Source organism: Sebastes umbrosus, chromosome 8 (genome assembly GCF_015220745.1).
Source record: "Sebastes umbrosus isolate fSebUmb1 chromosome 8, fSebUmb1.pri, whole genome shotgun sequence".
Lineage (NCBI taxonomy): Eukaryota > Metazoa > Chordata > Actinopteri > Perciformes > Sebastidae > Sebastes > Sebastes umbrosus.
The window spans coordinates 2,035,457-2,049,976 of NC_051276.1; the positions used below are offsets into that span (position 1 = coordinate 2,035,457).

Here is a 14,520-nt window from a genome sequence, read left to right on the forward strand (position 1 = left end):
GAGAACTTAAAGTGGTAAATCTTGTAGATATATACTGGAAAAACAAAGTTCGGAAACTTGTGTTTGGTCGATTATTTCTCTGTTGTTACAATGCTAAATGGCATTGTATTTTACATCGTTGGAAAGCCTGTTTATTTACCTTCGCAATGATGTCCAACTTGTAAGAATCATGCATTTGTGGGATGAGCAGCACAGCTGATTAAATTTGCCAAAATGTTTCGCCAATGGTCAAATCAAATCAAATCAAATCAATTTATTTTTGTATAGCGTCAAATCATAACAGAAGTTATCTCAAGACGCTTTATATATAGAACAGGTTTATGACCGTACACCATAGTTTAGAGACCCAACAAGATCCACCAAGCGCACTGTGGCCAGGAAAAACTCCCCGATTACTGGGAAGAAACCTGGAGCAGAACCGGGCGCAGGGCGGGCGGCCATCTGCCGAGACGGGCTGGGGGGATAGATAGATAGAGAGAGAGAGAGAGAGGGAGAGAGAGAGGGAGAGAGAGAGAGAGAGAGAGAGAGAGAGAGAGAGAAGCAGCCACAATAGTAGCCTAGCAGCTGTAATAACTAATACAAGTAGGACTGATAACACAAAACCAATAGTGGTGGATGGAAAGAGTGATAATACAACTATCGGAATTGATGTCATTGGGTCGACCCAGACGGGCTTTCAAGTGGAGCTTCCAGCTGTCTCAGTCCACCATACATCTGGCTAGCTCGCCAGCACTGTCCAGCATCTCTGGGGGTATCTCCCTCACTGGCAAAACAAGGCTTGTCATCATTGAAGGCCATCTCAATGCAGTGAGATATCGGGATGAGATTCTGCAGCCAGTGGCGATCCCATATCTCCACAATCTGGCATCTAACTTCTTCCTCCAAGATGACAACGCTCGCCCCCACAGAGCCATGGTTATCACAGACTACCTCCACAATGTGGGAGTAGAGAGATTGGAACGGCCTGCCAAGAGTCCAGACCTCAACCCAACTCAACACTTGTGGGATCAGCTTGGGCGTGCTGTACGTGTTAGAGTGACCAACACAACCACGCTGGCTGACCTGCAACGAATCCTGGTTGAGGAATGGAACGCCATCCCACAGCAACGTGTGACCCGGTTGGTGACCAGCATGAGGAGAAGGTGCAAGGCTGTTGTGGCTGCGTATGGATCTTCCACCGCTACTGAGGCTCCTGACGGTGGATTAAATGAATAAAGTTTAAAATAGCCAATATCTCTTGTTTGTTCCTTGTTACTGATAGAGAGTTCAATCATCCAATCCACGAAACAACTCAAAACAAGAGTCAACACCAACAGGAGAATACACTGTTTACCATTGACGGAGTATTTTGGCAAATTTTTCTTGGGCGCTACTCACATAATCAGCTGTGCTGCTCATCCCACAAATGCATGATCCTTACAAGTTGGACATCATTGCGAAGGTAAGTAAACAGGCTTTCCAACGATGTAAAATACAATGCCCATTACCATTGTAACAACAGAGAAATAATCGACCAAACACAAGTTTCCGAACTTTGTTTTTCCAGTTTATATACACCTAATGCAACTGGGAAACCCAACCCAACAACACTGCAAAATACATCCTAAAAATCACCATGGAAAAAAAAAAAACATTTCTCTAACACAGTTATAACAACAAGCTGCAAACTGCTGGGCTATTGTATTCAATTGTGCAGGTGTTACTTTTATTGTGTCCATCCCCTGCACCATAGTTTCGGATAAAAGCTTATATTCACATTGTGTTTAAATGCATTTTATTCTTTGTTAAACAACGCCACTGACATTTGATGGCCTAGTTAAAACCGGACATTTGACCTCAGTTATCTTATAAAAGTGCTCTCACTGTCCCGAACTGCATGGCCTATATCTGCACACAGACAATATCGTCTGCCTGATTGGACTTTGAGGCTGTTTGCATCTTTTTAATATACTTAAACTGTCTCATAGATTGCTGCAATAATTGTTCCCTTAGCTAAAACTGGGTTTTAACAAGAATTGATACGTTTCTCCAGAATAAATAGTAAAGCACCTCAAACTGTAAATTAGCTTCAGCGGCTGATGGATTATAAAGGATTTTTTTCCATATTTTTTTTCGTCCCTCCTCAATTTCTGCAAAATGATGTTCATAATTTAAATTTCCCCTGTTGCTTGGTGAGCTGAATTCCTCTTTTCTAATTTATTGTACTTATTTTTTCTTTTGGCCTTCCCTGAACTTGCTCACTGGATCTCCCATGTTCAGTACTGTACAATACCCTGCTCATATTTTCCTATTTTACTGCCCGTGTGTATGGATAGGCCTACTTTTTCTAATCATGTCACTTGTGCATGTTGTATAGCTGTGTTTGTGTGGACCCTGCAGAACCATGCTGGAAACAAACCAAGGTCCCACCCTCTGTCCTTTTTCACTCCCCCTCTCTGAAAGTGAAAAACAGAATTGCACAATCCATGTTCTTAGACATAATACACCTCAATAATATACTCAACACGATGTAAAAGCATTCAATTTGATTTACAAGGCAAATGCATGCACTATCTCCAGCGCTGGCTGACATATCTTAACTGGCCGTAATAAAGAGGCGACTCTTTCTCCTCACACAGTCCTCTCGAAGGAATTTGTCAAACTGCCAGTTGCTACGAAACCTTTTTTCATTAAAAAAGCATTTGTTTCCTGTCAACAAGTGGATTTCATGCACTGTGACTTTTTTTCTAACTTGAGAAAAAGTGTAGGCATCAGCATACAGTTGGGGCTGAACTTTGTCCTACCTCCAGACAGAAAAACAACAGGCAGAGTATAAAAAGGGGGAGCAGCGGAGGAAGAGACTTGTTTTTGTTCGAGGAGTTGCAGCAACGCAGAGCTGAGCACAGAGAGAGAAACTTTTTTACCAAAGGGTAAGTGACAGAATTCATTACATTTGCAGTAAATACCAAGAAAGCAAAAAGTATTTGCTGGTGTTCCCCTTTACAGCTACGATATATAAATGGAGAAATGCTAAGAGACAGGGACCTAGGGGTGTTGCGCAATACCTTTCATAAATGCAAATATGCAGTGTATCAATGTATCCCACTTCAACCAGCCACTGAACAATTTTCTTTATTCATGTAACCTTTCTGTCTGTCATGCATGGTAACACAGTGCAGACATTTTAAACGTTATGCTTTCAACACTCAAGTATGCTTCCTGTTCCACTGTACTGCTTTATACTCTTTGTATTTACTGTGAATCCACGAGTTCAGTTTGTATAGAAACAACATGAGGACAGATTTGGGGACCTCAAATAAACTGCTTTGCTCAGAGTCATGGGAGGATACAGGGATTTGGAGAATGTACAAATGATAACCCTTCTCTGACCTTTTGTACGCTGTTGATAGACTTCAACCAATCTCTAATGTTCTCCCCTCCCTTTGTCTCCTCTTTCACCCCTTCCCCATCTCCTCCCTCCCTTCTCTCTCTCTGTGCTCAGCAGATTGGGGCAGTGAGGAGGCACCACAGAGATGTGGGCGTGCCTCAGCCTGCTCACCACTCTCTGCCTGCTCCATGGGGGCGGCGCAGAGAGTGACGGGGGCGGGCCTCGTTGTCAGCTGCCGCCAGCATGGAGGATAGGGGAGGTGGAGCCCATGAAGGGGGCCATGGGCCGGGTGACAGTGGTGGCCCTTCTACAGGCCAGCTGATTGTTCTGCTTGGTGCAGGCTTCCAGGTGTGTGCCAATCGTGTGTCCACCTTTGACCTCTTGCTATGCACTTCTGTCTTTCAAGAACATGACCACAGGAGCCCTAAATCTGTGGCAAAGCATGATATTCACACTGCCTTGGGTAGTCAGGAAGCGTTACAGTAATGATATTTGAATCTTAGCACTGCCAGTGAAATGTTGGCCCATTCTGCAAGGCTTGCTAAGTTGGCAGCAAGGTATAACAGGCTCAGACTGGTCATTCTTATGCAACTATTACAAAGTTTGTTTTTCGAAGAAGTGCATCCTATTCATCCAGGGAAGCTTTCTAAACAACACTGTTCAACTCTGATTTCCCCCTTCTGAGCAGAATGGACGGCCTGCGCCAGAAGCTGGAGAGTCAGGGTCTGAAGGACGTGGTCTACATGGTGGTTAACCAGCAGGGGGAGCAAGCACAGCGCCTGCACACCATGCTGGCCCAGAGACTGACAGAGAACATCACCCTCTACAAACAGGAGGAGCAGCAGCCTAATGTCTGGCAGGCACTGACCGGAGAGAAAGATGACTTCTTCGTTTATGACAGGTTTGTTACCTGTAGTGGATAGTTCATTCAAGAGCAAATATTTTACATTTTTTGGTTCCTCACCATGTTTTTCTATCCCTTCGCCATCAGGTGTGGTCGTCTCACCAACCACATCTCTCTTCCGTACTCCATCATCGGACAAGGTCATGTTGAGGGTTCGATCAGAGATACCTACTGCAGACGCATATGTGGGGACTGCACACACGAGGTATAGACCACACATAACTGCTAGAATATACATACATTTCAAAAAGCATAAGTCCTCAGATAATACGTTGGTAACACTTTTAATCAAAGATGAGCTCATTCTCTTCTCCTAATTGTTCCACAGAGCACTGACACACCAGTGGAGTGCACTGTGAGAGCAGACGCACAGCCTGACGCATACGCCACCCCAGCTGTAGAGGAAGACACCGGGCGTGGTCACGGGCATGGTCACCATCATGGACATCCCCATGGTCATGGCCACCATGGGGATAACCAGGGTGTTGTTCAGCCCCATGGCCATGATCACAACCATGGTCATCACCATGGAAGCCACGATGAACAGCAAGCTGTTAGACCACAGAGGCATGCGCAAGATGGTCAAAGGCAGGATCATTTAGATTTAGGCCAGACGCAGCAAGCAGTGTACATGCAGAGGCCCTGAGCACAAGAGCAGGCCAGGTGAAAGTCAAAGCACAGCTGACAGTGGACAGCAGGCTCTGACAACGCCGCCTCTCCTAAGGCCAGCTGATGCTGACACTGACGCAGGCTGTTTGGCGACGCAGGGAGCGAGCAGCCGGTTGGTCTGTGACACTGTGACGAGGCGCTACCCGCCTCCTGACAGTGACACGGGCTGATGGGCGACGCAGCCAATAATGTCAGGGAGACCTGACAGTGACGCTCGCCTCCCGCTGACTGACAGCAGCCTCAGCCAGCGCAATGAGCCTGACCCCCAGGTGTTGTGAGCTGAACATGAGAGCAGCTGTAAGCTGGCTCTGACATCAGCTTCACATTAATAATACCAGCCAGAAACACCGGGGCCAAGCGCTCTATTTACCAACAAGTATTACCCTGGGAGAGGGCAGGGCAATCCCTGACAGCATGTGGGATAGATGAACATGAGTCCAACATTAAACACATCGAGCAAAGCGTGCATTGGCAGCTTGTTAACTCGGCACATTTGGCAACAAATAATTTGGTTGTGCCTTAAAGGGGAACTACGGCCATTTTCAAAATTCATACATGTTATTCCTATGGTCTAAATCAGTCCAAAAATATTAGTAAACATGAACAACTCTCTCCCAAATCCAAAAACTAGAGAGCTAAAACTCAAACCGGTGATGTCATAGGGTATAAAGTGTGGAGCTGCTCCATAGACAATGAATTGGGAGAGATGTTCTATACGAAATCAGTCTCCCATTCATTTTTTATGGAGCAGCTCCGGACTTTATACCCTATGACATCACAAGTTTGAGACTTCCTTCTCTGGTTTCTGGTTTTGAGAGAGAGGAGCTCATGTTCACAGATATTGATTGAACTTTCCTAGGCCATGGAAATAATACTGGAATTCTTACTTTGGGTGGTGTTCCCCTTTAATATATACCATGTGTCACCTGTCTCTGCGTGTCTGTCAGTGGGTTGCTCCCATCCTTTCTCAGGCGTGTATGTGGTTGTCATGTTCATAAATGGCCTCCTCCACCTCGCTCTCTCCATCCTTTATGAATCCAGACGCAGAAACTACGCTCTAGTGGCATCTGTATGAAGTCAGGCAGGAGAGAGAGGAGAGGGCAATTCAGGAACATGATAAACACTTTAAACATTTGCTATCGAGGATATTTGAGGGAACAGAAAAAAAAGATCTGAAAATACTGCAAACAACAAATGACATCAGATAAAGTGAATTAGGTAAGAAATCCTTGAAGAAGGTTGTAGCAAATGCTACATTTTTGTTGAGGAAACCTGAAAGCACTGGCCCATTACTGGGGAAAAAAAGTCCTTACAACATTTAAAAGCAAACCTAAAAAAAAGTTTATACCAGCGATATGTTTGTCTGTAGCACATGCTATTGATCCCTGTTCTTGAGCACATATAACGGCACCATGAATGACTTTCTTAAGTCTGCAAGCTTAAACATATATCAGGTGTATCTTTTTATCACAAACATGCACATTTTTAAATGTTGCGTGCTTAGCATTCCTTTGCATTTTCTAGATTTTCTTTAAGTTGCAAAAAACACAAAGCTTGCTTTAAAAAAAAAAAATACAAGACTATTGTTTAGAAAAGGGGGGAAATGAGTGAGGCAATGAGCGACTGTTGGAATACACTCTGTACTTAATGACGGTTTCTGGGGGAAGACGACAGTCACCCTGAAAACATGATGCTCGCACAGAGAACTGTATTGTGTTAAGGCTCAAACATGGAAACTGAGAGTTGAATAAAGATGGTTGAGTTACTTTTTTGAGTTTGTGTGTGTGTTCTTGTTAAAGGGACTGTTTGTAACTTCTTACACTTACACTCTAATAAATCATTGCGGGTCGGTGTTTCCTATGCGCACTCATGTGTGGCTACGCTGTTCCAACACAAACTACACAGAAGCACCAAAACAGCAAAGTTATATCTAAGATAAGATAAGATAAGATATACTTTTATTGTCCCCGTGGGGAAATTTTTCCTGGACTCTGTCCAACTGCAGTTACAAACACTAAATTAAAACAGCATAAACAACAATAATAAACAATTCCACATCAGACAGGGAAACAGTTTCACAGAAACAGATGTTCCAACACATACACAGTCCATGTACATAATGGCACATACTATCACACACACTATCACACACACCATGGCAGGTATTTCACCGGTAGTGCACTGCACCGTCTACCGTGTTGCCCATATTGCACAGACAATAGTCCAATATTACACATATGCAACATATTGCACTGTCCCAATTTAACATATTGCACTGTCATTATGATAGCCTGATGTTACGAGTTGTTGAGGAGTTTAATAGACATCGGCAGGAATGAATGTTTGTAACGGTTCAATCTGCACCGTGGGACTCTATATCTCCTGCCGGAAGGTAAAAGTTGGTACTCCTGATGTAAGATGTGAGTTGGGTCTGACACAATGTTCTGTGCATGTCTGATGACAGACTGCTCATAAAGCATCTGGAGGGTAGGGTGGTTTTTGACCCCCATAATATTCATGGCAGTCTGCACCAGGCGAGAAATCTGTGACCTCAACTGCACAGTTAGGTTACCGTACCAGGCCGTGATGCCATATCTTACAATACTTTCCAAGACAGCCCGGTAGAAAAGTGACATGATCTTCAGCTCCACTCCATAGAACCTGAGTCTGCGTAAAAAGTACATCCGCAGTTGAAGTTTGGAGCAGAGGTTTCCAACATGTACCTTCCAGCTGAGAGTGTTGTCGATGTGGACCCCTAAATACCTGTATGAACAGACCTGTGTAATAGGTGTATTTTTAATAACCACAGGCCTGAGGTCACCCACCATCTTTGGGTCAAACACCATCTCCTCTGTCTTCCTCACATTCAGCTCAAGATGGTTGTTGTCACACCACTGCACAAATTCCTCTATTTCAGAGAAATCGTCCAGTGGGCTGCTATCCCTGTGTAGCAGGCTGAGTATGGCTGTGTCATCAGAGAACTTAATAATAAAGTTCTCAGGATGGGATCGCTTATAGTCATTTGTGTATAATGTAAAGAGGACTGGAGAGCTAACACAACCCTGAGGGGCACCAGTGCTGATCGACCTGGGTTCCGAGAGGGCTCTGCTGACCCTGACCTGCTGCGTTCTGTTTGTCAGAAACCCGTCTTGCAAAACAGTGTCAACTAATCCTTCTCCAGCCCCCCCAACCGCTGCCAGAAGACACAGGGGAGACTGTAGCTTTGGTCTCCAGGGCCGGAGTCGACGCAGCACTCTGCTCCTCTGCCTGTCTGCCTTCACTCACACACTGCGCTCGTTCTCGTTCGCTCCACCTCTCACGTGCATGCGCGCACACTACACACTGCAGAAGAGTAACGTTATCGTCTCCGACCAAAACTCCGGTGTCTCACGGTCGGGAGGCTGAAGCAGGAAACACATTATCAGCATTGATTCATGGAGAGACCTTCGTCTGGTCAGCTAACATTACTGCCAAGCAGCTGAAAAATAGAGTGATATTGTGCTTTTAGCTGACGTGTGTCGCCTCACTGTGTTGATCAATGCTCGTTCATGTCTATGTAGAGCGAGCACAAGCGCGAACTGAGCAACAGGACGCTGATTTCGTTGACTTAACGGCCACAGGTGTCGCTGTTAACAAGCAATTTCTGATTCTTACATAGAGTCCCTTTAAAGTTAAATCATAAAAGTTAACCATGAATGTCTATAAACCATTTTGACTCTCAAATATGCTGCATGAGATGAACTGTTGGGTCTGGGCTGGAGGGAATGACTCTTTGCAGTATTTGGCAACTGTCCTGCACGTGCCTGGGAACTTGGACGCATTTGACTTCAACAAGGCAGAGGGATCATATTACTCACAATACTTGTACATTTATAATCTTCACAAGAGACTATAGCATGACATTTGAGTCCAATAGACAGACGTGTATGTCTCTGTTAAGTAGATAAAACTGTTTTCACTAAACATATTTTGGAGGTTTATGTAAAGGGTGCTATTAAACTGTTCTGCCCAATATTTGTCAGCAGGTGGCGATGAAGGTTTACATTACAAACCACCACCAACAACAGCTAACTGGAGAGTTTACAGGTGGAGCCTGTCCTCTTTACTGGCCTCATATATACCACATACACCACATTCTTTCTCAGACTTTTTCTTTCAGTTGAATTACTCTTGCATACAGAGCCCCCCTAAACCCCTAGGAGAACATTTGTATTAACTCATTCCTTCGAGTTAGTAACTGAATGAGAATGAGAAAACACATTCACCAACATAGTTTTTGTTATCATTGTTTTTCTCTCCTAAATAGGTGCTTGACTATGATCTTAAAGGTCCCATGTTGTAAAAAGTGAGATTTTCATGTCTTTTATATTATAAATCAGGTTTAAGTGCTATATAAATACTGTAAAAGTATCAAAACACTCAATCCATGGAGAAATACACACAGCCCGTATTCAATAACTGTGCGTTTGAAACAAGCCGTTAGGATTTCTGTCCATTTGTGATGTCACAAATATACAATATTTAGACCATTTTACAGTTTGAAACGTAAACATTCTACATGTTTCACAGTTTATTTCCTGTTGCAGTGTATGTGAATGACATCAGCTGACAGGAAGTAAACATGGACCAAGCTGTTGCCTAGCAACGCAATTCCGTTGCCATTCCGTCGAAATGCGCTAAAACGGAGTGATCAGGCAGAGTATGAGAAAAATAATGGGTTTTTTGAACATTAAAGCATGTAAACATGTTCTAGTAGAAACCCAAAATACAAACATGAACCTGAAAATGAGCATGATATGGGACCATTAGGATTGTTTTAGTGTGAGTAACACACTCTCACTGACTGATTGATCATGTAACACCTCACCCAGGGTCTGAAGATTGTTCAAATGTAAGTGAATATTCTCTCTCTCTCTCTCTCTCTCTCTCTTTCTCTCTCTCTCTCTCTCACTCTCTCATACATGGAGACACACACACACACATACATACACACACACACACAGACACACACACTTTCACTCCCAATGTATGTAATCACAAACACACTTCATTTTTCTTGTGTGTGTGTGTGTGTGTTGTCATTGGTTTTCTCCCCTAAATAGGCTCAGGTGTCCTCGTTGGATACTTCACCCAGGTTCTGTAGACTGTTCGGTGTGAGTAACCCCTCTCTCTTGTTTTAGTGCAGCTCGCTCTCTCACTCACTGATCCGCATACTTAAATATAATTTGATGTTGATTCTCTCAAATCAGTATCCTTGATGGAGGCTCCAATCTCCAGGTAAACTCATGGTTTATTGTCTTTCACTTTCAGATATGTCCATGTTCTATCAGTTATCTGCGATTATTACATGGCTGTGTTGAATACTCGATTCTGATTGGTCAATCACAGCGTTCTGCGGTCTGTTATTTCTGTATAACAGACCGTTGCTATGTATAGCTGACCGTTGCTGTGTATAGCAGACCGTTGCTATGTATAACAGACCGTTGCTGTGTATAACAGACCGTTGCTATGTGTAGCAGACCGTTGCTGTGTATCACAGACCGTTGGTGTGTATGACAGACCGTTGCTATGTATAACAGAACGTTGCTATGTATAACAGGCCGTTGCTGTGTATAGCAAACAGTTGCTGTGTATGACAGACCGTTGCTATGTATAACAGACCGTTGCTGTGTATAGCAGACCGTTGCTGTGTATGACAGACCGTTGCTATGTGTAGCAGACCGTTGCTGTGTATCACAGACCGTTGGTGTGTATGACAGACCGTTGCTGTGTATAACAGAACGTTGCTATGTATAGCAAACAGTTGCTGTGTATGACAGACCGTTGCTATGTATAACAGACCGTTGCTATGTATAGCAGACTGTTGCTGTGTATGACAGACCGTTGCTGTGTATAACAGACCGTTGCTATGTATAACAGACCGTTGCTATGGGTGCAGCTCTGATATCGGATCCTGGCGGACCGTTTTTGTGTACAAATATTGATTGATTAAGTAAGTAGCTGTGTAATAAAGATTATTCATCGAAGTCAATTCTCAGTGTGGGAAATTGTGAAAAAAAAAAACAATTCTGTAATAAATGTTCTCCATCGCACTAGACTCTACATGAAGATATAAATCACACAGCAGAGGTCTACAAATGTCATGTATGTACCTGGATGTATCATGGATGTACCTGTATGTATATAACAAATAAAGGTTTCTTCTTTCTCTCTTCCTCTTCTTCTACAGATGACCTGCGGAGGGCAGCAGTACGCCGTCGATGCGTCTAGTCTGCCGCAAATTCAACTGAAGAAGAAGAAGAAGCAGCAGAAGAAGAGGACTGTGTTGTTAACTCATCTTATTGATCGTTTTGTTAACTCATCTTATTGCTGGTGGAGATGAGCCATGAAGAGAGAAGAAGAAGGAAGGGCGGTTGGCAACACTGGGCTGTGACTGGACAGGAGATGGCAGAGGGAAGTGACGGATCAGGAAGCGAGTTAGGCGAGATGGAATTAGGTGGCGGGAGCTACGGAGAATGGGATATTGCTCGGAAAAAGAAACGTAAAAAGAATCCAAATAATAAATCGGATGATAGTGATTCTGTTGACAGAGAAGCTGTAACAGAGAGGAGGAGAGATGATTATAAGGTAATCATTAAACTTGCGCAAGAAGGGGCTTCTTTTGGAGAGTGGAATCCAATACAACTTACCAGATCAATATATAAAGAAATCGGAGAAATAAAAAGTGCTAAAGTGTTGAGAAACGGATCACTGTTAATTATGTGCAAGGATGGAGGACAACAAGGGAGAGCAATCAGGATGAACAAAATAAATGGCAGAAAAGTACAATGTTCCCTAGCTGGTGACAAAAAAATAGTCAAGGGAGTCATCTCAGGGATCCCAGTAAATATACCAGATGACGATGTTAAAGCAAACATAACTAATGCAAAAGTAAGTGAAATCAAACAGAAATGGCATTAAAAGTGACAGTCTCTCAGTGCTGATCACTTTTGAGGAGGAAAAACTTCCCGAAAAAATTTTCATTGGATATATGTGTTATGATGTCAGGCTGTATATTCCCCCACCACTCAGATGCTTTAAGTGTCAAAGATTTGGACATGTGGCGGCTGTGTGTAAAGGAAACCAAAGGTGTGGAAGATGTGGTGGAGAACATGAGTATGGCAAATGTGCCCAGGGAGCAAAGCTGAAATGCTGCAATTGCGGCGGAGAACATAGTTCAGCGTACGGTGGATGTGAGGTCAGCAAAAGAGCGGCAGAGGTGCAGCGAGTCAAGGTGTATCAGGGAATCAGCTATGCAGAGGCAGCAAAGAAGGTTTCAGGAGGCATAAAGGTGACAAAGCAAAATAACACTGTGAATGAAGATGTTGGAAAATATGGGGGATGTGATAAGTTGAAGGAGGAAACTCTGCTAGTCAGAAAAAGTGACTTTGTGCTCTTTATGGCAGGAATAATCAACTGTTCGGCACAGTCAAAAAGTCGCAATGAAAGGATTAAAATAATTGTAAGATCAGCTGAGAAGTACCTTGAAGTAAATGGGTTACAATGGGAAACAGTTAGAGACATTCTGAATGAAGATACACAATCCTCCCAAACATGGGCTGGATCCTCTTAATGGTGCTAATTCTGCTACAATGGAATGCGAGAAGCTTAATAGCAAATGGACAGGAGTTTAAGAAGTACATTGATAATTTACAAAATAAACCTAATGTAATATGTATACAAGAGACATGGTTGAAACCACAGTGGGATTTTGTTGTAAAGTGATATTCTGTAGTTAGAAGAGATAGGGAATCTGGTAATGGTGGAGGAGTTGCAACATTCATACAGAATGAAATGAGTTACAAGATAATGCATGTAAACACTGAGCATGAATCAATTGTTGTTAAGGTGTGGACTGACAGAGGTGATATAGATATAATTAACTTTTATAATCCATGCGGGAAATTAAGTCAAGGTATATTGGAGGATGTAGGGGGATCATTGCAAAATAATGTAATATGGTGTGGGGATTTTAATTCACATAATTCATTGTGGGGGAGCAATAGCACAGATGCAAATGGTGTAGTTGTAGAAGAATTTATAGATGATCACTGTTTGGTGTGTATTAATAATGGGGAGGGAACACGGTATAATTGCACTCAAAACACAGAAGCAGCACTTGACCTAACATTTGTAAATAGTACTTTAGCAGGTGTAAGCACATGGAAAGTAATAAAGCATACTACAGTGGGCAGCGATCATTACCCCGTACTGACTAAAGTTGGTGTAAAAATTTATTTTGATAAGGGAAAGAAAATTCCTAGATGGAAGTTGGAAAATGCTAACTGGGCTGCTTACCAAGAGATAAGTGCAACGAGATGTGAGGGAATTAAAGAAGATTATCAAATGGATGTAAACATATTTAATGGTGAACTAGTTAATGAAATAATTCAGTCTGCTGAGGAAACAATCCCAAGGAGTACAGGAACTAAACGTATTAAGAATGTACCCTGGTGGAATAGCGAATGTAGCAAAGCCATAAAAAACAGAAATAAAGCATTTAGGGAACTCAAAAAACTTCATTCGCAGGATGCTTTGATCCAGTATAAAAGGGCACAGGCAATAGTAAGGAAAACAATAAGAACCCAAAAACGCACATTTTGGAGGCAATATTGTAGCAGTATAGGAAGAGAAGTACAGCTTTCAGATGTCTGGGGCATGATCAGGAGAATGGGTGGGATCAGAAGGAGTTATAAGTTACCAGTGATGAACAGGGGGGATCAAATGGCTGTCAGCAACCTAGAAAAGGCTGAACTTCTGGCGCAAACATTCAGGAAAGTTCACAGCTCCGACAACCTAACAGATGAGGCCAGGCGCTGTAGAAATAGAGTTTTATTGGAGAAATCTAAAATATTAGAGAAAAACGAGACATCAGAAGATCCAATAGACCTGCCTTTTAGTATGTTTGAATTGAGAAGAGCAATAACTTGTGCACGTCAGACCACACCTGGTAAAGATGGCGTATGCTATACAATGTTAGAGAACATGGCAGATAACACTCTGGTCACTGTGTTAAGACTGGATAACAGAGTTTGGGAAACTGGACAACTTCCTTCAGTGTGGAAACAAGCCGTAGTAGTGCCTATTCTAAAACCAGGGAAAGACCCCTCAGATCCATATAGTTACAGACCTATTGCCCAAACCTCTCATTTATGCAAAATTATGGAACGAATGGTTACAGAGAGATTAACCTATTTCCTGGAAAGTAAAGCTCTTTTATCTCCACATCAAAGTGGGTTCTGTAGGGGTCGCAATACTATGGACTCTGTTTTATGCTTAGAGTCAGACATCAGGAAAGCACAGACCAACAAAGAAGTAGTATTAGCTGTCTTCTTTGATGTGGAAAAAGCATATGATATGCTCTAGAAAGAAGGGTTACTCATTAAATTGAATTCATTGGGAATTGGTGGTAGAGCATATAATTGGGTGAAGGACGTTTTATTTGACAGGAAAATACAGGCAAGAGTAGATGCAGAATATTCAAATGTATATGCAGTGGATTGTGGAACTCCACAGGGTAGTGTATGTAGTCTGTTATTAT

The 14,520-nt window shown here is 42.8% G+C and overlaps 1 protein-coding gene across 3 annotated transcripts; it reads left to right on the plus strand.

The window, feature by feature from the left end:
* The first annotated feature begins 2,751 nt into the window (after positions 1 to 2,751).
* On the plus strand, positions 2,752 to 5,586 carry LOC119493299 (selenoprotein P). Of its 3 annotated transcripts, none has more exons than XM_037778469.1 (5): positions 2,752 to 2,909; positions 3,485 to 3,715; positions 4,056 to 4,268; positions 4,359 to 4,476; positions 4,600 to 5,586. In XM_037778469.1, the coding sequence occupies exons 2-5, from the start codon at positions 3,513 to 3,515 to the stop codon at positions 5,221 to 5,223; spliced, it is 1,158 nt and encodes a 385-aa protein (XP_037634397.1). In that variant the 5' UTR covers positions 2,752 to 2,909; positions 3,485 to 3,512; the 3' UTR covers positions 5,224 to 5,586. The 3 variants fall into 3 exon arrangements, with proteins under 3 accessions (XP_037634397.1, XP_037634399.1, XP_037634398.1); XM_037778471.1 differs by having other exon boundaries at positions 4,600 to 5,196; XM_037778470.1 differs by having other exon boundaries at positions 2,764 to 2,909; positions 3,482 to 3,715.
* Positions 5,587 to 14,520: the final 8,934 nt, after the last annotated feature.